Source organism: Oncorhynchus clarkii, chromosome 19, assembly GCF_045791955.1.
Source record: "Oncorhynchus clarkii lewisi isolate Uvic-CL-2024 chromosome 19, UVic_Ocla_1.0, whole genome shotgun sequence".
Lineage (NCBI taxonomy): Eukaryota > Metazoa > Chordata > Actinopteri > Salmoniformes > Salmonidae > Oncorhynchus > Oncorhynchus clarkii.
In genome coordinates this window covers 48,532,340-48,558,824 of record NC_092165.1, presented here as the reverse complement: position 1 = coordinate 48,558,824, position 26,485 = coordinate 48,532,340, and the positions used below count along the sequence as shown (strand labels likewise).

The following is a 26,485-nucleotide window of genomic DNA, read 5'->3' as shown; positions in this document are numbered from 1 at the left end:
CTAAGCTCTCACTCACTAAGCTCTCACTCACACACACACACTCAGCACTCACTCACACACACTCAGCTCTCACACACTCAGCTCTTTCACACACAAACACACTCAGTTCTCACTCACACACACACACTCAGCTCTCACTCAGCTCACACACACAGCTCTCACACACACACCCACCCACACACTCAGCTCTCACACACACACACACACACACTCAGCTCTCACGCACACACACTCAGCTCTCAAGCACACACACTCAGCTCTCACGCACACACACACACTCACTCAGCTCCCACGCACACACACACACTCACTCAGCTCCCACGCGCACACACACACTCAGCTCCCACGCGCACACACACTCAGCTCACACACACGCACACACACACACACACACACTCAGCTCCCACACTCAGCTCGCACACACGCACACACTCAGCTCGCACACACGCACGCACCCAGCTCACACACACACGCACGCACTCAGCTCACACACACACACGCACGCACGCACTCACTCAGCTCACACACACACGCACGCACTCAGCTCACAAGCACGCACTCAGCTCACACACACGCACTCAGCTCACACGCACACACACGCACACACTCAGCATACACACACACACACACTCAGCTCACACACACACACTCAGCTCACACACACACACACACACTCAGCTCGCACACACACACACTCAGCTCACACACACACACACTCAGCTCACACACACACACACTCAGCTCACACACACACACACTCAGCTCACACACACACACACTCAGCTCACACACACACACGCACGCACTCAGCTCACACACACACACACACACTCAGCTCACACACACGCACACACACACACACACACACACTCAGCTCCCACACTCAGCTCGCACACACGCACACACTCAGCTCGCACACACACGCACGCACTCAGCTCACACACACACGCAAGCACGCACTCACTCAGCTCACACACACACGCACGCACTCAGCTCACACACACACGCACGCACTCAGCTCACACACACGCACTCAGCTCACACACACGCACACACTCAGCATACACTCAGCTCACACACACACACACACACACACACTCAGCTCGCACACACACACACACACACTCAGCTCACACACACACACTCAGCTCACACACACACACACTCAGCTCTCACACACACACACACACACACACTCAGCTCACACACACACTCAGCTCACACACACACACACCCAGCTCTCTCACACACACACACACCTAGCTATCTCGCACACACACCCAGCTCTCTCACACACACACACCCAGCTCTCTCACACACACACACCCAGCTCTCTCTCACACACACCCAGCTCTCTCACACACACACCCAGCTCTCTCACACACACACCCAGCTCTCTCACACACACACACACACACCCAGCTTTCTCACACACACACACACCCAACTCTCTCTCACACACACACAGCTCACATACACACAGCTCACACACACACACCCAGCTCTCTCACACACACACACACACACACACATCACACACACAGCTCGCACACACACACACAGCTCGCACACACGCACGCACCCAGCTCACACACACACGCACGCACTCAGTGCACACACACACGCACGCACTCAGCTCAGCTCACACACACACGCACGCACTCAGCTCACACACACACGCACACACTCAGCTCACACACACACACACGCACACACTCAGCATACACACGCACACACTCAGCATACACACACACACACTCAGCTCACACACACACACTCAGCTCACACACACACACACTCAGCTCACACACACACACTCTGCTCACACATTCAGCTCACACACACACACTCAGCTCACACACACACACACACACTCAGCTCACACACAAATACACTCAGCTCACACACACACACACACACACTCAGCTCACACACACACACACACTCAGCTCACACACACACACACACACACACACTCAGCTCACACACACACTCAGCTCACACAAACTCAGTCACACACACTCAGTCACACACACTCAGTCACACACACTCAGTCACACACACACTCAGCTCACACACACACACACACACACACAGTCAGCTCACACACACACACCCAGCTCACACACACACACACACAGCTCACACACACACACACACACATCTCTCTCTCACACACACACACACACCCCTAGCTCTCTCTCACACACACACACACACTCACACACAGCTCACACACACACAGCTCACACACACACACACACACAGCTCTCTCACACACACAGCTCCCACACACACACTCAGCTCTCACACACACACACACACTCAGCTCTCACACACACACACACAACCTCAGCTCTCACAAACACACACACACACACACTCAGCTCTCACACACACACTCAGCTCTCACACACACACTCAGCTCTCACACACACACACTCAGCTCTCTCTCACACACACTCAGCTCTCTCTCACACACACTCGGCTCTCTCACACACACACACTCGGCTCTCTCACACACACACACTCGGCTCTCTCACACACACACACTCGGCTCTCTCACACACACACACACACACTCGGCTCTCTCACACACACACACACACACACTCGGCTCTCTCACACACACACACTCGGCTCTCTCACACACACACACTCGGCTCTCTCACACACACACTCGGCTCTCTCACACACACACTCGGCTCTCTCACACACACACTCGGCTCTCTCACACACACACTCGGCTCTCTCAAACACACACTCGGCTCTCTCACACACACTCGGCTCTCTCACACACACACTCGGCTCTCTCACACACACACACTCGGCTCTCTCACACACACACTCGGCTCTCTCACACACACACTCGGCTCTCTCACACACACACTCGGCTCTCTCACACACACACTCGGCTCTCTCACACACACACTCGGCTCTCTCACACACACACTCGGCTCTCTCACACAGACACTCGGCTCTCTCACACACACACTCGGCTCTCTCACACACACACTCGGCTCTCTCACACACACACTCGGCTCTCTCTCTCACACACACACGGCTCTCTCTCTCACACACACACGGCTCTCTCTCTCACACACACACGGCTCTCTCTCACACACACACACGGCTCTCTCTCACACACACACACAGCTCTCTCTCACACACACACACAGCTCTCTCTCACACACACACACAGCTCACACACACAGCTCTCTCACACACACACACACTCAGCTCTCACACACACACTCAGCTCTCACACACACACACACAGCTCTCTCTCACACACACACTCGGCTCTCTCACACACACACTCGGCTCTCTCACACACACACAGCTCTCTCTCACACACACACAGCTCTCTCACACACACACACAGCTCTCTCACACACACAAAGCTCTCTCACACACACACAGCTCACACACACACACAGCTCTCTCACACACACACACAGCTCTCTCACACACACACACAGCTCTCACACACACAGCTCTCTCACACACACACACACACACAGCTCTCACACACACACACACACAGCTCTCACACACACACACACAGCTCTCACACACACACACACAGCTCCCACACACACACACACACAGCTCCCACACACACACACACACACACACACACACACACACACACACCACACTCTCCTGCAGTTTTCTAATATTTTCTCTCCCTCTCTCTATACTCTCTCACCCTCGTTCTTGCTCTCCCTCTCCACTCCTCCTCTCTCTCAATTTCTCTCCAGCGCTTTGGTGTTACCGGAGCAATCGATAGAAAGGTGATTATTATTCCTCTAGCAGAGCCCACACACACACACACAACTTGACCTCCCTCCCTCTCTCTGTAATGATACTGAGTGTACAGTGGGGGTATAGCAGATAATGTACGGATATGAATGTGGCTTTAAGGTCAATGTTGGCAGTGGGTGGATAGGTGGAATCGGTGTGGGGGTGATAACCTATCCACTCATCCAGATGAGGTATTCTGTTACTTATCTTTGGTCTGTCCAGTTTGGGTGGGGTTTGGTAGGAGCATCACATTGAGCCTTAGTGTAACCACCAAATAAGGACCACATTTAATACTAGAACTCATTGTTTTCTAATACTAATGACTAAAAGTATAGTTATTATACTACATAGTTCAGTACTACAGGACTATGAATAAGTTGTTGGCTGTGTCGTTGGCTGAATACAGTTAGTATGTACCAATACCTCATGGTACGGAGGTCCCAGCCTCTGATGGCTGTGTCGTTGTCTGAATACAGTTAGTACAGTGCCTTGCGAAAGTATTCGGCCCCCTTGAACTTTGCGACCTTTTGCCACATTTCAGGCTTCAAACATAAAGATATAAAACTGTATTTTTTTGTGAAGAATCAACAACAAGTGGGACACAACCATGAAGTGGAACGACATTTATTGGATATTTCAAACTTTTTTAACAAATCAAAAACTGAAAAATTGGGCGTGCAAAATTATTCAGCCCCTTTACTTTCAGTGCAGCAAACTCTCTCCAGAAGTTCAGTGAGGATCTCTGAATGATCCAATGTTGACCTAAATGACTAATGATGATAAATACAATCCACCTGTGTGTAATCAAGTCTCCGTATAAATGCACCTGCACTGTGATAGTCTCAGAGGTCCGTTAAAAGCGCAGAGAGCATCATGAAGAACAAGGAACACACCAGGCAGGTCCGAGATACTGTTGTGAAGAAGTTTAAAGCCGGATTTGGATACAAAAAGATTTCCCAAGCTTTAAACATCTCAAGGAGCACTGTGCAAGCGATAATATTGAAATGGAAGGAGTATCAGACCACTGCAAATCTACCAAGACCTGGCCGTCCCTCTAAACTTTCAGCTCATACAAGGAGAAGACTGATCAGAGATGCAGCCAAGGGCCTATGATCACTCTGGATGAACTGCAGAGATCTACAGCTGAGGTGGGAGACTCTGTCCATAGGACAACAATCAGTCGTATATTGCACAAATCTGGCCTTTATGGAAGAGTGGCAAGAAGAAAGCCATTTCTTAAAGATATCCATAAAAAGTGTTGTTTAAAGTTTGCCACAAGCCACCTGGGAGACACACCAAACATGTGGAAGAAGGTGCTTTGGTCAGATGAAACCAAAATTGAACTTTTTGGCAACAATGCAAAACGTTATGTTTGGCGTAAAAGCAACACCCTGAACACACCATCCCCACTGTCAAACATGGTGGTGGCAGCATCATGGTTTGGGCCTGCTTTTCTTCAGCAGGGACAGGGAAGATGGTTAAAATTGATGGGAAGATGGATGGAGCCAAATACAGGACCATTCTGGAAGAAAACCTCATGGAGTCTGCAAAAGACCTGAGACTGGGACGGAGATTTGTCTTCCAACAAGACAATGATCCAAAACATAAAGCAAAATCTACAATGGAATGGTTCAAAAATAAACATATCCAGGTGTTAGAATGGCCAAGTCAAAGTCCAGACCTGAATCCAATCGAGAATCTGTGGAAAGAACTGAAAACTGCTGTTCAAAAAAGCTCTCCATCCAACCTCACTGAGCTCGAGCTGTTTTGCAAGGAGGAATGGGAAAAAATGTCAGTCTCTCGATGTGCAAAACTGATAGAGACATACCCCAAGCGACTTACAGCTGTAATCGCAGCAAAAGGTGGCGCTACAAAGTATTAACTTAAGGGGGCTGAATAATTTTGCACGCCCAATTTTTCAGTTTTTGATTTGTTAAAAAAGTTTGAAATATCCAATAAATGTCGTTCCACTTCATGATTGTGTCCCACTTGTTGTTGATTCTTCACAAAGAAATACAGTTTTATATCTTTATGTTTGAAGCCTGAAATGTGGCAAAAGGTCGCAAAGTTCAAGGGGGCCGAATACTTTCGCAAGGCACTGTATGTACCAATTACCTCATGGTACGGTGGTCCCAGCCTCTGATGGCTGTGTCGTTGGCTGAATACAGTTAGTATGTACAAATACCTCATGGTACGGAGGTCCCAGCCTCTGATGGCTGTGTCGTTGGCTGAATACAGTTAGTATGTACCAATTACCTCATGGTACGGTGGTCCCAGCCTCTGATGGCTGTGTCGTTGGCTGAATACAGTTAGTATGTACAAATACCTCACGGTACGGAGGTCCCAGCCTCTGATGGCTGTGTCGTTGGCTGAATACAGTTAGTATGTACCAATACCTCATGGTACGGAGGTCCCAGCCTCTGATGGCTGTGTCGTTGGCTGAATACAGTTAGTATGTACCAATACCTCATGGTACGGAGGTCCCAGCCTCTGATGGCTGTGTCGTTGGCTGAATACAGTTAGTATGTACAAATACCTCATGGTACGGAGGTCCCAGCCTCTGATGGCTGTGTCGTTGGCTGAATACAGTTAGTATGTACCAATACCTCATGGTACGGAGGTCCCAGCCTCTGATGGCTGTGTCGTTGGCTGTGGCCAGCTGGGTACAGTTGTGATGTGGACTCCACTTCCCAGCTGTGAACTTCAGTTGACCTTTACCCTCTAAGGTGGCACTGCTAGAGATCTGGAAGGGAAAGGGTTAACGATTACTACACCTGAACACACACGTCAATCATGGGGTATGGAGAGGTAAGAGTTAATGTATTGATGGATCTGTATAGACAGGCCTTCCCTAGTGTACTGTATAGCTGACCTCACCCTCCTTCACACAGCAGTCAATGACGGGTTCATGTTTACATTGTGAATATCTATATACTGTTACTCATGGATCACCAGTTTGACCATGATGGACCCTCTGAGTCTGTACTGACTAATTTCATACTTCTGCATGTCAACCTGCTATCTTTACCTACAGTAGATAATAATAACACAGGGTCACTGAACAATTCTCTCTCTCTCATCGATTGTTCCCTTATTGCACAGGCTAGGGAAAGTCACATTATCTCAGGTATAGAGGGAAGAGAAGGTAGATGAGGGCGTACATAGGAGAGGGAGAGGAGGTAGGGGAACGAAAATGGAAGGAACGGGGGTGGATTGAGTGAGAAAGAGAGGAGAAGAGGTGAAGAGAGGGGTAGAGAGAGACAGAGATCCATACACTCAACTCTTCTTATAAATGTGATTATTGCCTAGCTCCCAGCTATGTTAGAGCTAACCATATTAGCAGCACTAACGAGACAGCATAGAAAAAACTGAAGGACGCCTACCTTTAGCAAGCGGCGTCAGATAAAACATTCATATCTGCCAAATAGTCACACATTTATGGAGTGTGAACCGACTGTGTCGGAGCGTGTGTGTGTGTACAGTCGCAATGGATAAGGTGTGTGGGTGTGCCGTGAGCCAGAGGAGATGTTCTCACTCAATTCCAGCAGTGTCTCTAATTGAGCGTGCCCGCACACGCACACACACACACACACAATTAATCCACCCTGGACCCATGAGACAGACAAACCCATGGTGCAGCTGGACAGACAGACAGGCCTGTGATGAACACATCAGTCTGAGAGCCTCTGATAGAAGGAAGGGAAGTGGGAAAGGAGGGGGGAATGGAAGAGAGGGGAGTGGCTGAGAGGGATATAGTGGAGAAGATTAGCATTCTCAACAGCACTGGAGGAATCTGTCTTGGCTGTCAGGCTCCTCCCCCCCTCCCTTCATGTTTAATGGCTGCCATGTCCAGGGCAAGCTGTGTCACTTGATAGCTCCGCTGCTCTGCAGCACAGTCTGACGTCAGTATCACTGCACAGGGGGACACTGTGCCTTCCACTAAGACTCCTCCGCACACACAGAGTAGGAGAGAGCGTGTGCGTGTCTGACTGCAATCTCTTGACGAGTGATTCTTCACAGGTTTGCATTATGACGGACACACACACACACACACAGAGAAACCTCAAGTCCTGTGTTGTGCCCCGTTGTGCCTGCAACCTGGCTGGCCTATATGCAGATCTCTGTACGAGAACATGAATTTGGCCTACTAATTACGTAAGCCCATTATTCATGAAGCACCTCCCCACTGCATCCAGGCAACTATCTGCTAATGGAACATTAACTGACCAGCCTACACAGTACAGTGAGTACACACACTTCATGTCTACTATAGAACTATGGATGTTTTAATAACAGAGGCAGTGGAGTGGAGAATCAGAACAGTAAATAGCAATGAGACCTCACTTCATTAGTAGTGGGGATGGCACTTCACTGTCAGAGGAGAGAGTTTCTACTAAACAGTATGACCACCAACTAGTCCTGAGTAGACCAACTGTGTGACAACAAATAGTACTTTGGACATGTCCCTTTTAATAGGTATAGTTCACAATAAAACTAGCTTGCATGGGGGTTGGGACAGGGCAGTGGGGAAAACAGTACATATTTTTACACAAGAAGCACTTAAAAGGTCAACTCAGCGAGATGGCGTTGCAACGAGCAGCACTGCAGACACTGAGATGGGCGCTATGCAAGAGCTTGCTCTCACACAGTCAAAACAGAGTGCGCTTCACGCTGCTACATCCTGGTAGCTACGGGACCCAAACAGCAGAGACGTTTACCCTTGCCCAAATACATGGTGTGTTTCAGTAAGGAAGCACACCTAGCGGAGCCACTGCAGCTAGCCCAGATACAGGGTGTGTTTCAGTAAGGAAGAACACCTAGCGGAGCCACTGAAGCTAGCCCAGATACAGGGTGTGTTTCAGTAAGGAAGAACACCTGGCGGAGCCACTGAAGCTAGCCCAGATACAGGATGTGTTTCAGTAAGGAAGAACACCTAGCGGAGCCACTGAAGCTAGCCCAGATACAGGGTGTGTTTCAGTAAGGAAGAACACCTAGCGGAGCCACTGAAGCTAGCCCAAATACATGGTGTGTTTCAGTAAGGAAGAACGCCTAGCGGAGTCACTGCAGCTAGCCCAGATACAGGGTGTGTTTCAGTAAGGAAGAACACCTAGCGGAGCCACTGAAGCTAGCCCAGATACAGGGTGTGTTTCAGTAAAGAAGAACACCTAGCGGAGCCACTGCAGCTAGCCCAGATACAGGGTGTGTTTCAGTAAAGAAGAACACCTAGCGGAGCCACTGAAGCTAGCCCAAATACAGGGTGTGTTTCAGTAAGGAAGAACACCTAGCAGAGCCACTGAAGCTAGCCCAGATACATGGTGTGTTTCAGTAAGGAATCAGGTGATCTTGGTGAGAGGAGCAGAGCACACCCCTGGACAGTTCTGTTGTAGGAGAGGGAGGGAAAGATAAGACCAGTCTGATACGGTGGTTATCAAATAATGAGCACAGGGTATGGGCAGATGTATGGCGGTGTGAGTGCGTGTCTCACCGTGGCCTGGGTAGAGCTCTCCGTCAGGTCCCAGAGCAGAGCGTGGTTATCAGCCAGAGAGATCACATGCTTCCCATCTCCCATGGGCTCCCACAGGACACTGCAGCAGAGAGAGACAGAGCGAGCGGGGGGGGGGGGGGGGGGGGGGGGTTAGTTCACAGGACACACATGCATGAACACACACTTCAGTGAGAGAAAACACAAACACTTATATACAACCACAGTATGACGCGCACACAAGCACTCTCTCTCTCACACACACACGCACACGCTCTCTCTCACACACACACACAACTTGGCCTGCAAGGGCTGCAACTACTGTAACCAAAGTTTATGACCATGATATGACAAGTTTGTAGTCAAATGACCACAATACGACACACACACACCCAGTAGATAAGAGCCCCTTCATGTACCTGCTATAGACCTGCTATAGACTGATTAGTCCTTAGTTCTAGTGGTGATAAATGAGACTGGTCCAACCCCTCTGAGTCATTCATCAGGGCAGAGCAACACAACATAAAGCCTCCACTGTGCTGTGTGTGTGGGAGGGATAAAGGGATGGAAGCGGAAGAGGGAGGGACAAAGTTAGTCTTTCTCAGGATCCAACTCTGTAACTTGCTTCCATCTGTTGTGAGGGGATAAGGGGAAGAGAGGGGCAGAGGGAAAAGGAGAGAGCGAAGAGTAGAAGAGTTTATGGAGGTTGTAAATCCATGGATGAGGGGGACAGTTTTTACTGCCCTACCAAGGTGTTAGAAGTCACAGGCCTAGGACACAAATATGCAGGCAGACAGGCAGGCAGGCAGACAGGCAGACAGACAGGCAGGCAGACAGACACACACACCAGCCAAGGAGCTTTCTGTCCCTCTCCTTCTCTCTCATTCATGTATTCTATAAAAACAGCTCCAATCTGAAGTCAATGTAATCACCACACACAGATTTATGAAAGCAGCCCCCCAATTATATCAATTAGCCTAAATCATAAGAGAAAGAAAGGAGAGATAAGAGAGAGAGAGAGAAAGAAGAAAGGGTACATCAGAAATCAGCTAAATGTAATTGAAGAATTCATAGAATCTAACCACTTCTGGGGTAATTGGAAAACTATAAACAAACATCAACAACATGAAGAGTTATCTATCCAAAACAGAGATGTATGGATATACCACTTCTCCAACCCTTTTGGCTCTATAACAAAGAACAAACAGAAAAAACATTTACATGATCAAATATACATCTTAGAATCAACTATTAAAGACCCAGAACCCACTGGATTCTCCAATTACATAGAATGAACTACAGGACAAAATACAAAAATGATAAAATATACAGACAGGGGCCTCTAGAGTGGCACAGTGGTCTAAGGCACTGCATCGCAGTTGCTAGCTGTGCCACTAGAGATCCTGGTTCAAAGGCTCCAGGCTCTGTCGCATCCGGCTGTGACCAGGAGACCCATGGGGTGGCGCACAATTGGCCCAGCGTCTTCCGGGTTAGGGGAGGGTTTGGCCGGCAGGGTTTTTCTTGTCCCATCGCGCAGTACCAATTCCTGTGGCGGGCCGAGCGCATGCACGTCGACACGGTCACTAGGTGAACGATGTTTCCTCCGACACATTGGTGTGGCTGGCTTCCGGGTTAAGTGGGCACTGTGTCAAGAAGCAGTGTGGCTTGGTTGGGTCGTGTTTCGGAGGACGCACGGCTCTCGACCTACCACTCTCCTGAGTCCATACGGGAGTTGCAGCGATGAGGCAAGACACTAATTACAAATTGGATACCATGAAATTGGGGAGAATAAGTTTTTTTTAAATATATATATATATATAAATAAACAGACCACAAATTTATCAAATCAAACTTTAGTTGTCAAAATATTTGTCAAGTGTAGACCTTACTGTGAAAGGCTTACTTACAAGCCCTTAACCAAAAATGCAGTTAAAGAAAATATTTACCAAATAAACAAAAGTAAAAAATAATAAAAAGTAACACAATAACAAGGCTATATACAGGGGGTACCGGTACCGAGTCAGTGTGTGTGTGGGGGTACCGGAAACAGGTCATTTGACGAGATGTTCAGGAGTCTTATGGCTTGGGGGTAGAAGCTGTTAAGAAGCCTCTTGGACCTAGACTTGGCGCTCCGGCATCGCTTGCCGTGCGGTAGCAAAGAAAACAGTCTATGACTTGGGTGACAATTTTATGGGCTTTCCTTTGACACAGCTTATTAGGATTGCAGGAAGCTTGGCCCCAGTGATGTACTGGGCCGTATGCACTACCCTCTCTAGCGTCCTACGGTCAGATGCCGAGGAGTTGTCATACCAAGCAGTGATGCAACCGGTCAGGATGTTCTCGATGGTGCAGCTGTTCAACTTTTTGAGAATCTGGGGAACCATGCCAAATCTTTTCAGACTCTTGAGGGGGAAAATGTTTTGTCGTGCCCTCTTCACGCCTGTCTTGGTGTGTTTGGACCACGATAGGTCATTGGTGATGTGGACACCGAGGACCTTGAAACTCTCGACCCGCTCCAACAGCCCCGTTGATGTTAATGGGGGCCGAGTCGGCCCACCTATTCCTGTAGTCCACAATCAGCCCCTTTTGTCTTGCTCACATTTAGGGAGAGGTTGTTGTCCTGGCACCACACTGCCAGTTCCCTGTCTCATCGTTGTTGTGATCATGCCTGTTCTGTCGTCAGCAAACTTAATGATGGTGTTGGAGTCGTGCTTGGCCACGCAGTCGTGGGTGAACAGGGAGTACAGGAGGGGACTAAGTACACACCCCTGAGGGGCCCCAGTGTTGAGGATCAGAGTGGTAGATGTGTTGTTGCCTATCCTTACCACCTGGTGGCAGCCCGTAAGGAAGTCCAGGATCCAGTTGCAGAGGGTGGTGTTTAGTCCCAGGGTCCTCAGCTTAATGATGAGCTTCATGGGCACTATGGTGTTGAACACTGAGCTGTAGTCAATGAATAGCATTCTCACTTAAGTGTTCATTTTGTCCAGGTGGGAAAGGGCCGTGTGGAGTGTGATTAAGATTGTGTCATCTGTGGATCTGTTCGGGCGATATGCGAATTGGAGTGGGTCGAGGGTATCTGGGAGGATGCTGATAATGTGAGCCATGGCCAGCCTTTCAACGCACTTCATGGCTACCAACGTGAGTGCCACCGGGTGGTAATCATTTAGGGAGGTTACCTTCGCTTTCTTGGGCACAGGGACTATAGTGGTCTGCTTGAAACATGTCGGTACTACAAACTCAGTCAGGGAGAAGTTGAAAATGTCAGTGAAGACACTTGACAGTTGGTCTGCGCATGCATTGAGTACACATCCTGGTAATCCATCTGGCCACGCGGCTTTGTGAATGTTGACCTGTTTAAAGGTCTTGCTCACATCGGATAGCGAGAGCGTTATCACACAGTCATCCAGAACAGCTTGTACATGCTTCTGTGTTGCTTACATAAATAAGCATAAAAGGCATTTAACTCGTCTAGTAGGCTCGCGTCACCGAGCAGCTCACGTCTGGGTTGCCCTTTGTAGTCCGTAATAGTTTTCAAGCCCTGCCACATCCGACGAGCGTCAGAGCCGGTGTAGTATGATTCAATCTTAATCTGTATTGACGCTTTGCTTGCTTGCTTGATGGTTCGTCTGAGGGCATATCGGGATTTCTTATAGGCATCCAGATTAGTGTCCCGCTCCTTGAATGCGGCAGCTCTAGCCTTTAGCTCGATGCGGATGTTGCCTGTAATCCATGGCTTCTGGTTGGGATATGTACAGTTGAAGTCAGAAGTTGACATACACTTAGGTTGGAGGCATTAAAACTCATTTTTCAAACACTCCACAAATTTCTTGTTAACAAATGATAGTTTTGGCAAGTAGGTTAGGACATCTACTTTGTGCATGACAAGTCATTTTTCCAAAAATTGTTTACAGACAGATTATTTAACTTATAATTGACTGTATCACAATTCCAGTGGGTCAGAAGTTTACATACACTAAGTTGATTGTGCCTTTAAACAGCTTGGAAAATTCCAGAAAATGATGTAAAGGCTTTAGAAGCGTCTGATAGGCTAATTGACATTATTTGAGTCAATTGGAGGTGTACCTTTGGATGTATTTCAATCCCTATCTAAAATTGTAGACCTCCACAAGTCTGGTTCATCCTTGGGAGCAATTTCCAAATGCCTGAAGGTACCACGTTCATCTGATAAACATCATGGGACCACGCAGCCGTCACACCGCTCAGGAAGGAGACACGTTCTGTCTCCTAGAGATGAACATACTTTGGTGCAAAAAGTGTAAATCAATCCCAGAACAACAGCAAAGGACCTTGTGATGATTCTGGAGGAAACAGGTACAAAAGTATCGATATCCACAGTAAAACGAGTCCTATATCGACATAGCCTGAAAGGCCGATCAGCAAGGAAGAAGCCACTGCTCCAAAACCGCCATAAAAAAGCCAGACTACGGTTTGCAACTGCACATGTGGACAAAGATCATAGTTTTTGGAGAAATGTCCTCTGGTCTGATGAAACAAAAATAGAACTGTTTGGCCATAATGACCATTGTTATGTTTGGAGGGAAAAGGGGGAGGCTTGCAAGCCAAAGAACACCATCCCAACCGTGAAGCACGGTGGTGGCAGCATCATGTTGTGGGAGTGCTTTGCTGCAGGAGGGACTTGTGGCAGGGGAGAGCTTTGTATGCATCTCCGTGTGTGTAGCAAAGCAAGATTCAGATGTTGACCCATAATAGATTATTATTTTTATGGTCTAGAGTTTTTTATCCCACTGGTTGCACATATGACATGCTGGTAAAAAATGTTATTCAAGTTTGCCTGTATTAAAGTCCCTGGCAGTAGGAGCACTGCTTCTGGGTGAGCATTTTCTTCTTTGCATATGGTCTTATAGAGTTGGTTGAGTGCGGCATTAGTGCCAGCATCGGTCTGTGGTGGTAAATAGACGGCTACAAATAATACAGATGAGAACTCTCTTGGTAGATAGTGTGGTCTACAGCTTATCATAAGGTACTCTACCTCAGGCAAGCAATACCTCGAGACTTCTTTTATATTGGACATTGCACACCAGCTGTTATTGACAAAAAGACACACACCCCCACCCCTTGTCTTACCAGATGTAACAATTGGCTACACTTAAACTCTTTAACATCATCCTCAGCTCTCGCATCTTCCAAAATATTTGGAACCAAGGACTGATCCAATCCACAAAAGTGGAGACAATTTTGACCTCAATAACTAGCAGGTCATATGCGTCAACAGCAACTTTGGGAAAATCCTCTGCATTATCATTAACAGCAGACTCGTACATTTCCTCAGCAAATGTCAAATTGTGTTTTTACCAAATTTGCATACGACAGACCATGTATTCACCCTGTACACCCTAATTGACAACCAAACAAACCAAAACAAAGGCAAAGTCTTCTCATGCTTTTTTGATTTAAAAACATCTTTCAACTCAATTTGGCATGAGGGTCTGCTTTACAAATTGATGGAAAGTGGTGTTGGGGGACAAACATACGACATTATAAAATCCATGTACACAAACAACAAGTGTGTAGTTAAAACTGGCAAAAAAAACACACATTTCTTTCCACAGGGCCAGAGGGTGAGACAGGGATGCAGCTTAAGCCCCAACCTCTTCAACATATATACCAACGAATTGGTAAGGGCACTAGAACACTCTGCACCACCCAGCCTGGTAGAATCTGAAGTAAAATGTATACCGTTTCCTGATGATCTGGTGCTTCTGTCCCCAACCAAGGACAGCCTACAGCAGCACCTAGATCTTGTTCCAAAAAAGGTCCAGTTGCCAGGACCACAAATACACATTCCATCTAGACACTGTTGCCCTAGAGCACACAAAAAACTATACATAACTCGGACTAAACATCAGCACCACAGGTAACTTCCACAAAGCTGTGAACGATCTGAGAGACATGGCAAGAAGGGCCTTCTACGCCATCAAAAGGGAACATAAAACTCAACATCACAATTAGGATCTGGCTAAAACACTAGAATCAGTTTAATGAACCCATTGCCCTTTATGGTTGTGAGGTCTGGGGTCTGCTCACCAACCAAGAATTCACAAAATGGGACAAACACCAAATTGAGAATGCATGCAGAATTCTGCAAAAAATATCCTCTGTGTACAACGTAAAACACCAAAAATTACATGCAGAGCTGAATTATGCCGATACCTGCTAATGATCAAAATCCAGAAAAGAGCCGTTAAATTCAACAACCACCTAAAAGCAAGCGATTCCCAAACCTTCCATAACACAGCCATCACCTACAGAGAAATGAACCTAAGCAAGCTGGTCCTGGGGCTCTGTTCACAAATGGACCCCACAGAGCCCCAGGACAGCAACACAATTAGACCCAAACAATTCATGAGAAAACAAAAAGATAATTCCTTGACACATTGGAAAGATTTTACAAAAAAAACAGCAAACTAGAATGATTTTTGGCACTAAACAGACAGCACACAGTGGCAGAAAACCTGACCACTGTGACTGACCCACAAAGGAAACCTTTGACTATGTACAGACTCTGTGCACACTGCCCACAAAATGAGGTTGAAACTGAGCTGCACTTCCTAACCTCCTGCCAAATGTATGACCGTATTATGTCTTTATTATTTTGGAACTTTTGTGAGTGTAATGTTTACTGTTCATTCTGTATTGTTAATTATCCATTTCACTTGCTTTGGCGATGTAAACATATGTTTCCCATGTCAAAAAAGCCCCTTCAATATACATTGAATTTTTAGAGAGAGAGCGAGACAGAGAGATCCTTTATGACGCCAGTGAGGGTCTCTTATTAAAGAATATAAGCTATGTGCATTTGAACTTGAGCGGCATGACATCCTGGTAGGGAGGGAATATGTAAACACATGGAGGACTGCTGGGGAAGGGAGTTTATAGCTCAGACAGTATAGGACAAGATGCCTGCCTTCTTCCTTCTCATGAGATTGTTTCCTTGTCTGCTTTGCATTCAGATGAGTTTAATTCGATAGCAATAGATGCACACACTGCTCATGGTATTAGACTGGTCTGCTTTGGGGAATAGAGACACACAGAGAAATCAGTTTGGCTTGGCTACAGAGTTACAGTGAGGGATCAGTAGCATAGAGCTAAGTCCAAGGTAAGGCCGAGAGAGAGAGAGAGAGAGAGTGAGAGAAAGGAACTAAGAAAAAGGGGATGAGAGGGAACAACGTAAAATGTGTGTGTGTGAGGGGGGGGGGCAGGATTAAAAAAATCAGCCATGCCGTGTTAGTGTACAATTGAAGACGGGTCGCCATGGCCGCTCACATTACTGACAGTATTGACTGGCCTGCATGACTATCTGGCTGTCTGGGCTCCCATTGGGCTAACATTGATTGCTAACAGTCCCTTGGAGTGCAAATCACACTCTGTGATAAATCCCCCCCCCCCGCCAACAACACACAGGCATACACACCGTCCACATAGGCTCCACACTCATAGACACACACACCCCTGTCCAAATATGCTCCACACTCATAGACATACACACACCCCTGCCCACATAGACATACAACAAAACAAACTTTACCCCCCCTCCTGTCACCCCACAGCGTAGACAATAAAACAGTGTGTCTGTTGAGCTTCATGATTCCTCAAGGTGCTCACCCAGGCCCTGATTGGTCCTAATTGCTCCATGGGAATCGATTCCTGAGCCTGGTGCTGCTCCAAGTCGAAATGAGGTGCTTGGCTCCCCAAAGCATATATATATATATATTTTAAAGCTTTGTTTGTTTCTTCAGTCCAGGCACGCTTCACAACATGACACTAGCCAAAATGTTTGTCCACCCAGACTAAGGAGGGATATATGGTGGCTGAATATAAGAGACGTGGTGGAGGATGGTGGGACAGGCATAAAGGACGTACAGACAGACATACTCTCGCTCAAACAAGGCTTCACACGCACACACACACACACACACACACACACACTGATTGCTGTACTCCTGCCAGTGTAGTCAGAGGGAGCGGGGGCTGCAGCCTGAAAGAGATGGACGAGGTGGGTACCAAACCAAAGCCATCCATTTCTCAGAGCCAATACAACAAAGCAAAGAAACAAGGCTCACATAGCAAACAGAACACATACACAGATATAGAAACAGATACAGAAACATGCCATTCAGAATGTTGCAGCTCTGAGGATGTCTGACACCAGAATCATCAATCTCCTCCTCAGTCACACCTCACCCACCCTTGGATCTTCATCAACAGAAGGCTATCACACACACACACACACACACACACACACACACACACACACACACACACACACACACACACACACACACACACACACACACACACACACACACACACACACACACACACACACACACACCTATCTAAAATGAGAAAATACTGCTCAGGGAAGACTCAAAATGGAAACATGTCATTTGAAATGCTAAAATGCATCATTTTTTCCAAAGGGATGAGGCAGCTACCGAAGTAAAAAATGGGCTGAGCATTGATTTTATTTTCCTGTACATTAAATGATGGTGAATGTGGTGTATGCAGCTATAAGAAAAGGTGTGAGCAGTGGCTGAGCCCTGGGATATGTAGGTCAGTCAATACTTTGCACAGCACAGCACAGCATACCAAGCTAACGGGGAACATTCCCAGAACATTAGCTAAGATTCCCATTATGATCTAGCTAGAGTTGTATCTAACATTAGGAGTCCTCTTTAGGTTCTCTTTAGGTTTCCAGGTAATGTAATAACACAATGTAACAGTAATGTTTTCCCAGCCATCCAAAATAGGTTCTGTGAAAGAACACTCCATTCGTGGAGATGATTATAGAATGTTTGTATAAAACATTTGCCTGATGTTGCAAGAACGTTCCTATAAAACATTTAATCTGTTCTTTAAAAGGTTCCCGGATTGTTTCATTAAGTTGTGTGAACATTGTGGGGACATCCCAAAAAATATGTTACCAAAACATAAAAACTGTCCATTTGTGTGGATGATTCTACAATGTTTCTTTTAGGGTGCAAAAAACCTTGACCTGATGTTACAAGAATGTTCCCAGAGTACATTTTGTCTGTCCATTAAAAGGTTTCCAGAACGTTTCATTAGGTTGTGGTAACATTGTGGGGACGTGACAAGAGATATGTTCCCAAAACACGCTCAATTGTGATGACATTCATACAAGGTTTAGGTTAGGCTGCACAGGACATTTCCTTAATGTTGTAAGACTGAAGTTCAGAGCATATTTGTTTTAGGTTTAACATAATATTCCATTGATGTTCACACAATATAAATTTTACCTCGTCTTTGGAGGTCCTCAGAACAGTACAAGAACATTTATCAAATGTTATATACAGTAAAAGCTTGACCAAATTTTACCACAACACTCTCAGCATGCAAATGAAAGCTTAAGAAAGCAGACTGGAATACATCCCCATTATGTTTCTTTCCATATTGAATGGCAATTCTCATTTGATGATTGTATTGTAGGCAGGGTTGGGGAGTAACGGATTACATGTAAGAGATTACAAAAAACGTTAACTGTAATACCAGCAATATTGGAATTAGATTACAGATCATTTTGAAAAACTAGATTATTACTTTGAGGATTAGTTTTAAATTCAGAGAGGACGTTTGCGCCAAAGAATTTGACAATCCTCTTTTTTCTCAATAACATTCTAATTCAGCATTGAAAAAAGACGCAAGTTGAAGTTTGTTTCACACGTCAGAGACTACAATGATGACACACCAAATATGTATGATGGATCGTGGGATCCGTGACTACCTCATAAAGCTGGTTGAGAGAATGCCAAGAGTGTGCAAAGTTGTCATCAAGGCAAAGGGTGGCTATTTGAAAAATAACAAATCTATTTTGATTTGTTTAACACTTTTTTGGTTACTAAATGATTCCATATGTGTTATTTCATAGTTTTGATATATTCACTATTATTCTACAATGTAGAAAATAGTCAAAATAAAGAAAAACCCTTCAATGAGTAGGTGTTCTAAACCTTTTGACCGGTAGTGTATGTACGCCACCGTTCAAAAGTTTGGGATCACTTAAAAATTGTCCCTGTTTTTGAAAGAAAAGCACATTTTTTGTCCATTAAATAACAAAATGAATCAGAAATACAGTGTAGACATTGTTAATGTTGTAAATGACTATTGTAGTTAGAAACTGCAGATGTTTTATGGAATATCTACATAGGCATACACAGGCCCATTATCAGCAACCATCACTCCTGTGTTCCAATGGTATGTTGTGTTTAAAAAATATATATATTATTATTATTATTATTGTTTTTAATGCTTATTTATTTTAAAAACACAAGGAAGGGGAAACATTAAAGTATTAGAACATGAAGGACAAACAATACAGCATCAAGACACTCACTATCAAACATGTATCAGTCTTTCCGCAACAGAGCCATCCTTATGTGTGTGTGCATGATAGTGATATGAAATATGTTTCTTTTTTCATGATCACAATCTTGTGAAACCCGAACCCTCCAAGATCCCCCCACAGTTCCCCAATAGCTGTCCCTCAACCATTCGAGACCCCTCCCACAGCCTCCCCCATTTCCCCCCCCCCCCCCCCCCAAATGCAACAACCAAGAGAATGAACTAAAGAGACAAATGGAAAAGACAGAAGAAAACAGCAAACAACAATGCAAAAAAAAAATAACAAAACAATACATTTAAAACAAAGGACAGCAAGGACAACTGAAATCATAACAGCAATGCCAACTGTATATGTTTGTGTGCATGTCTGGCACTATTACATGTGTGTGTGTGTTCTTGCATGTGTTTATTTGAATGAGAGTGTGTGTATATGCATGTGTACAAACACCTGCAAGGCATCAGCCTCAGGCAAACCGGCATTAGTTGTAAAAACACTGCCACTTAGTGTCACTCAAATGTACGTTAGTGTACGTTGTGTTAGCTAATCCAAGCTTGTCATTTTAAAAGGCAAATTGATCATTAGAAAACCCTTTAGCAATTATGTTAGCACAGCTGAAAACTGTTGTTCTGATTAAAGAAGCAATAAAACTGGCCTTCTTTAGACCAGTTGAGTATCTGGAGCATCAGCATTTGTGGGTTCAATTACAGGCTCAAAAATGGCCAGAAACAAATAACTGTCTTCTGAAACTCGTCAGTCTATTCTTGTTCTGAGAAATGAAGGCTATTGAATGTGAGAAATTGCCATGAAGATCTCGTACAATGCTGTGTACTACTCTCTTCACAGAACAGCGCAAACCGGCTCTAACCAGAATGGAAAGAGGAGTGGGAGGCTCCGGTGCACAACTGAGCAAGAGGACAAGTACATTAGAGTGTTTAGTTTGAGAAACAGACGCCTCACAAGTCCTCAACTGGCAGCTTCATTAAATAGTACCCACAAAACACATGTCTCAACTTCAACAGTGAAGAGGAGACTCCAGATGCTGGCCTTCTAGGCAGAGTTGCAAAGAAAAAGCCAAAACTCAGACTGGCCAATAAAAAGAAAAGATTAAGATGGGCAAAAGAACAGACACCCGGAGTCGCCTCTTTGTTGGTGTTTTGCTGGTACTATTTAATGAGGCTGCCAGTTTGTATAAAAATAAGTCCTAGATTATTTGCCCATATCATGCAGCCTACGTGGCAGTGTGGAAATTATCTCAATTGAGCAGTGTAAAGTACTTAAGTAGTACTTGAAAGTAATTTTACTTAAGTTGTTTCTTTTGGTATCTGTACTTAACTATTTTTATTTTTGACAAATTTTACTTCACTACATTCCTAAAGAAAATACTGTACATAGGGGAAAGTAATCTAAAAGTAATGAAATGTAATCAGATTACGTTAGTGAGTTTGGGCAATCAAAAAGTTGTTACTGATTACAATTTTGGAAAGGTAACTAGTAACTGTAACGGATTACATTTAGAAAGTAACCTTCCCAACCATGATTGTAGGTGATCTAGAGACGCGTAATAACAATTTATAATAATTTAATTCATAGGACATTTGAACAGCATTTAATCATACAAATAAAAACATATTTTTTATACTTCATATGGTGACAATCTGCACATGTGGGGTTTGAACCTGCAATGTATGGTTGACAAGCTAGGTCTTTTATCCACCAGGGAAACTCTCTTACACATTTTATTTTTCAGTATAGCATCGCAGTATGGTCAATCCACAATATTAAAAACTTCTTAGGGCTGCAATCCCGTTAACGGGATCGATATGACAACAGCCAGTGAAAGTGTAGGGCGCCAAATTCAAAACAACAGAAATCGCATAATTAAAATTCCTCAAACATACATAAAACAGTCTTATACCGTTTTAAAAGTAATCTTGTTGTTAATCCCACCACAGTGTCCGATTTCAAATAGGCTTTACAGCGAAAGCACCACATTATGTTAGGTCACCACCAACTCACAGAAAAATTCAGCCATTTTTCAAGCCAAAGAGAGGAGTCACAAAAAGCCCAAATAGAGATAGAATTAATCATTAACCTTTGATGATCTTCATCAGATGACACAAATAGGACTTCATGTTACACAATACATGTATGTTTTGTTTGATAAAGTTAATCTCAGTATACATTGGCGCGTTATGTTCACTAGTTCCAAAAACATCTGGTGATATTGCAGAGAGCCACATCATTTTACAGAAATACTCATTATAAATGTTGATAAATACAATTGTTAGACATGAAAATATAGATATACCTCTCCTTAATGCAACCGCTGTGTCAGAAAAGCAAATCATGAGACGGCGCTCAGAAAAAAAAAAATTATCCGCCATGTTCAACAGAAATCAGAAATATCATTATAAATATTCCCTTACCTTTGATGATCTTTATCAGAATGAACTCCCAGGCATCCTAGTTCCACAATAAATGTTTGTTTTGTTCGATAATATCCATTATTTATGTCCAAGTAGCTACTTTTGTTAGCGTGTTTAGTACACAAATCCAAACGCTCGTGCAGGTCCAGCCGAACGAAAACTTCAAAAAGTAATATTACAGGTCGAAGAAACTTGTCAAACTAAGTATAGAATCAATCTTTAGGATGTTGTTATCATAAATCTTCAATAACGTTCCAACTGGAGAATTCCTATGTCTGTAGAAAAGCCATGGAACGCAGATCGCCATCATGTGAAATGCGCTTGACCAGGACCTGGCTCTCTGCCAGACCACTGACTCAAACAGCTCCCATCCGGCTCCACATCACAGTAGAAGCCTCATTCAAGTTTCTAAAGACGGTTGACATCTAGTGGAAGCCTTAGGAAGTGCAACATAACCAATATCCCACTGTGTATTCAATAGGGGCTGGGTTGAAAATCGACCAACCTCAGATTTCCCACTTCCTGTTTGGATTTCTTCTCAGGTTTTGCCTGCCATATGAGTTCTGTTATACTCACAGACATCATTCAAACAGTTTTAGAAACGTCAGAGTGTTTTCTATCCAATAGTAATAATAATATGCATATATTAGCAACTGGGACTGAGGAGCAGGCCATTTACTCTGGGCACCTTTCAACCAAGCTACTCAATACTGCCCCTGCAGCCATAAGAAGTCTAACCAGTATTTATCTGGGTAACGGTGTTATTCACCATAACTTCATCCTCTTTATGTGCTGTGCACTTCTCTTCATCACGTGTTAAACGTTTTATTATGTAAGGGAATACCCCCCTGAATTGTACAAAAATTAATGGCAAGATATTGGCATTGGACAAACCATATACACGATGTCCAATACCACCCAAAGCGGCGTTGATTCGTGCAAAGTATATGGCAAATGCCATATGGCAATTGCCAATTGTAACACCTCAAAAATCCAACAGGGGGCGAGTGCGCTCCACCGGGGTTTTTCCTATTGGAAATGCAACCCAAGTCAACATCCAAAAGAAAAATTTTGAAAATAGGATATTTTTTTCAAAAACTTTTCACCCCTTAAAAAAGTGCTTTCTGGGCCTTTTTTCGAAATTCTTTCGCTTTTTTTTGTCAATTACACATGTGTAAGAACTGTATGAATATACTTTTGTCCAATTTTGATATCAATTTTTTTTTTTTTTAATTACATGCGCATAAGGCATATGTTTTGTACATTTGCAATATGATTTCATAGGAAGTCAAAAGTCAAAAGTCAAAAATGTCAAAATTTGGTAAAAAACTTCACACATCCTTAAAAAAGTGCTTTCTGGACCGTTTTTCAAAATTCTTTCGAATTTTGTGTCAATTACACACGTATAAGAACTGTATCAACATACTTTATTCGTATTTTATTATCATCATTTTTTTTTTTTTTTTTTACTTGTGCATAAGGCATATGTTTTGTCCATTTGCAATATGATTTAATAGGATGTCAAAAATCGAAAATTTGATTTTTTTTAAAAACTTTAAAAACTAAAAAAAGTGCTTTCTGGACCGTTTTTCGAAATTGTTTCGATTTTAAGACAATTAATCATGTGTAAGAAGTGTATGAATATACTTTTGTAAAATGTTATTATCATAATTTTTTTTTTTTACTTGTGCATAAGGAATATGATTTGTCCATTTGCAATATGATTTCATAGGAAGTCAAAAGTCAAAGTCAAAAGTCAATTTTTTGGGGGGCCAAAATTGACTGAACTGATGAACTCGGGACGGCCGGGCAGTGATAGTTGTTCATTTCCATCACTCGTTGTGTTGATTTCATCATGTCCATTTGGTGATGTTTTTTCACTATAGAATCATATTGCAAATGCGCGTGCAACTGGTAACCGGAAAAAAAAAAATGATGATTTCATTTTGTCCATTTGTTTATGTTTCCTTACTTTTTCAAAGTCACTGTGCATTTGCAATATGTTTTACCATCACGAATTTGTCATGCTCAAAATTCAAACTATACTTTGCTCAAACTATACCTTTGTCAACTTGTATTATCATAATTTGTTTTTGCTTTACTTGTGCATAAGGCATATGTTTTGTCCATTTGCAATATGATGTCATAGGAAGTCAAAAGTCAAAGTCAAAAGTAACGATTTTCCTCCGTGCAACTGGTGATCTGAAATGTGCAACTGGTGATCTGAAATGTGCAACTGGTGATCTGAAATGTGCAACTGGTAACCCAAAAAAAAAAAAAAAATGTTTATGTTTCCTTACTTTTTCAAAGTCACTGTGCATTTGCAATATGTTTCAATGGGCAGGTACCATCACGAATTTGTCATGCTATAAAAATCCTGCAGGAATGTGAAATTGACTGGCCCGATGAACTCGGGATGGCTTTGCAGTGATTCTGGGTCATCTCAATCGCTCGTTTGGGTTGATTTCAGAATGTCGCATTTGGTGATGTTTTTTCACTATAGAATCATATTGCAAATGCACGTGCAACTGGTCACCCAAAAAAAAAAAAATTGGATTTTTTTTTGTTTATGTTTCCTTACTTTTTCAAAGTCACTGTGCATTTGCAATATGTTTTTTCACTATAGAATCATATTGCAAATGCACGTGCAACTGGTCACCCCCCACAAAAAAATTTCGATTTTTTTTGTTTATGTTTCCTTACTTTTTCAAAGTCACTGTGCATTTGCAATATGTTTTTTTCACTATAGAATCATATTGCAAATGCACGTGCAACTGGTCACCCCCCAAAAAATTTTTGGGATTTTTTTTGTTTATGTTTCCTTACTTTTTCAAAGTCACTGTGCATTTGCAATATGTTTTAATGGGCAGGTACCATCACGAATTTGTCATGCTATAAAAATCCTGCAGGAATGTGAAATTGACTGGCCCGATGAACTCGGGATGGCTTTGCAGTGATTCTGGGTCATCTCAATCGCTCGTTTGGGTTGATTTCAGAATGTCGCATTTGGTGATGTTTTTTCACTATAGAATCATATTGCAAATGCACGTGCAACTGGTCACCCAAAAAAAAAAAAATTGGATTTTTTTTGTTTATGTTTCCTTACTTTTTCAAAGTCACTGTGCATTTGCAATATGTTTCAATGGGCCGGTACCATCACGAATTGGTCATGCTATAAAAATCCTGCAGGAATGTGAAATTGACTGGCCCGATGAACTCGGGATGGCTTTGCAGTGATTCTGGTTCATCTCAATCGCTCGTTAGGGTTGATTTCAGAATGTCGCTTTTGGTGATGGTACCTCACTGTTTAAACATATTGCAAATGTACAAGAGTCAAGTGGACAAGAGTCCATCAGTCAATTAGATATCATTCTGACACCAAACTGATACAAACTGACACCAAACCCACTTTTTCCAACTCGTTTAGTAGCCAACTATTACATACTTCAGAGCTGGCCCAAAATTCACAACGCCTTGGGTTCAAACCATAAAAAAACCATAAAACACGTAGTTACGTTCTAGCTGCGGGTCCATTTCTTATGTTATGTGTTGGCCTAGCTGAGGCGACCCCGAATCCCAAGTTTTGGCTCGATAGGTCATTTGGTGTCAGAGAAAAACCCTAATTGGTGCTGAAAATCCACTATTTTCCATGACTTGCTACGGGGTCCTTGAACGAGCTATCGGACAGAAACGTTGGGGTCCGTCTCTATGGGCCGAGCCGGTTTCAATGCACCTAGCCTTGCGTCTCTGAGACTTTTCTAAACGTCGTCATTTTCGTAATGGTCAAAATGAATTGAAGGTATTGCAAATGTACGAGGCTGTTTCTCGGTCCGAGAACCGTCTAGAGCCACGTAACTCACCACGCACCATCGACCGGAGGTCTAGAACAGGTTTCTAAAGTTTCGGAACTCTAGGTCTGACGGTTCTTTTTTAGCTCGAACAAAGCTGACTATTGCAGCCACTGTCTGTCTCTACGCACCCCAATACGTCCCTCCTTCCAAGTTGTGTTTTAGTGTGATTTTTTTTTCCTTTGAATTTTTTGGGGAAAAATGACTGATTTACAGTTCATGGGGGTTGCCTAATCACATATATGAAGTTTTGGACAGATCTGACTTTTTTAACCCTTCGAAACAGCCCCTGAGACACCAATTATGGCACTTCCGGTTGGCACAGGAAGCTACAAATCAACACATATCCTCATTGGGGTATGCTGTTACAGAATCCTGAGTTTTAAGTCCTTACGTTAAGAATTGACTGATTTACACAGGGTTGAATGCACTATGCCTGTCAAACTGCAGGCAGGGTATGGGTAAACACTTTTAGGGGCATTTTAACCACTTCCGGTTGGTCCAGGAAGCTCAGAATCAA

At 44.0% G+C, this 26,485-nt stretch overlaps 1 protein-coding gene across 1 annotated transcript in view; it reads right to left on the bottom strand.

Annotated features, from left to right (window-relative positions):
* LOC139375343 (EARP-interacting protein homolog) overlaps positions 1–26,485 on the bottom strand; it is a 52,579-nt gene that overhangs the window by 12,274 nt on the left and 13,820 nt on the right. Inside the window, exons 5-6 of the mRNA XM_071117038.1 lie at positions 9,293–9,392; positions 6,414–6,550 (exon numbers count right to left, since the gene is read on the bottom strand). Of these exons, the coding sequence (XP_070973139.1) occupies positions 6,414–6,550; positions 9,293–9,392 (237 nt within the window). The remainder of the gene's footprint in view (positions 1–6,413; positions 6,551–9,292; positions 9,393–26,485) is intronic.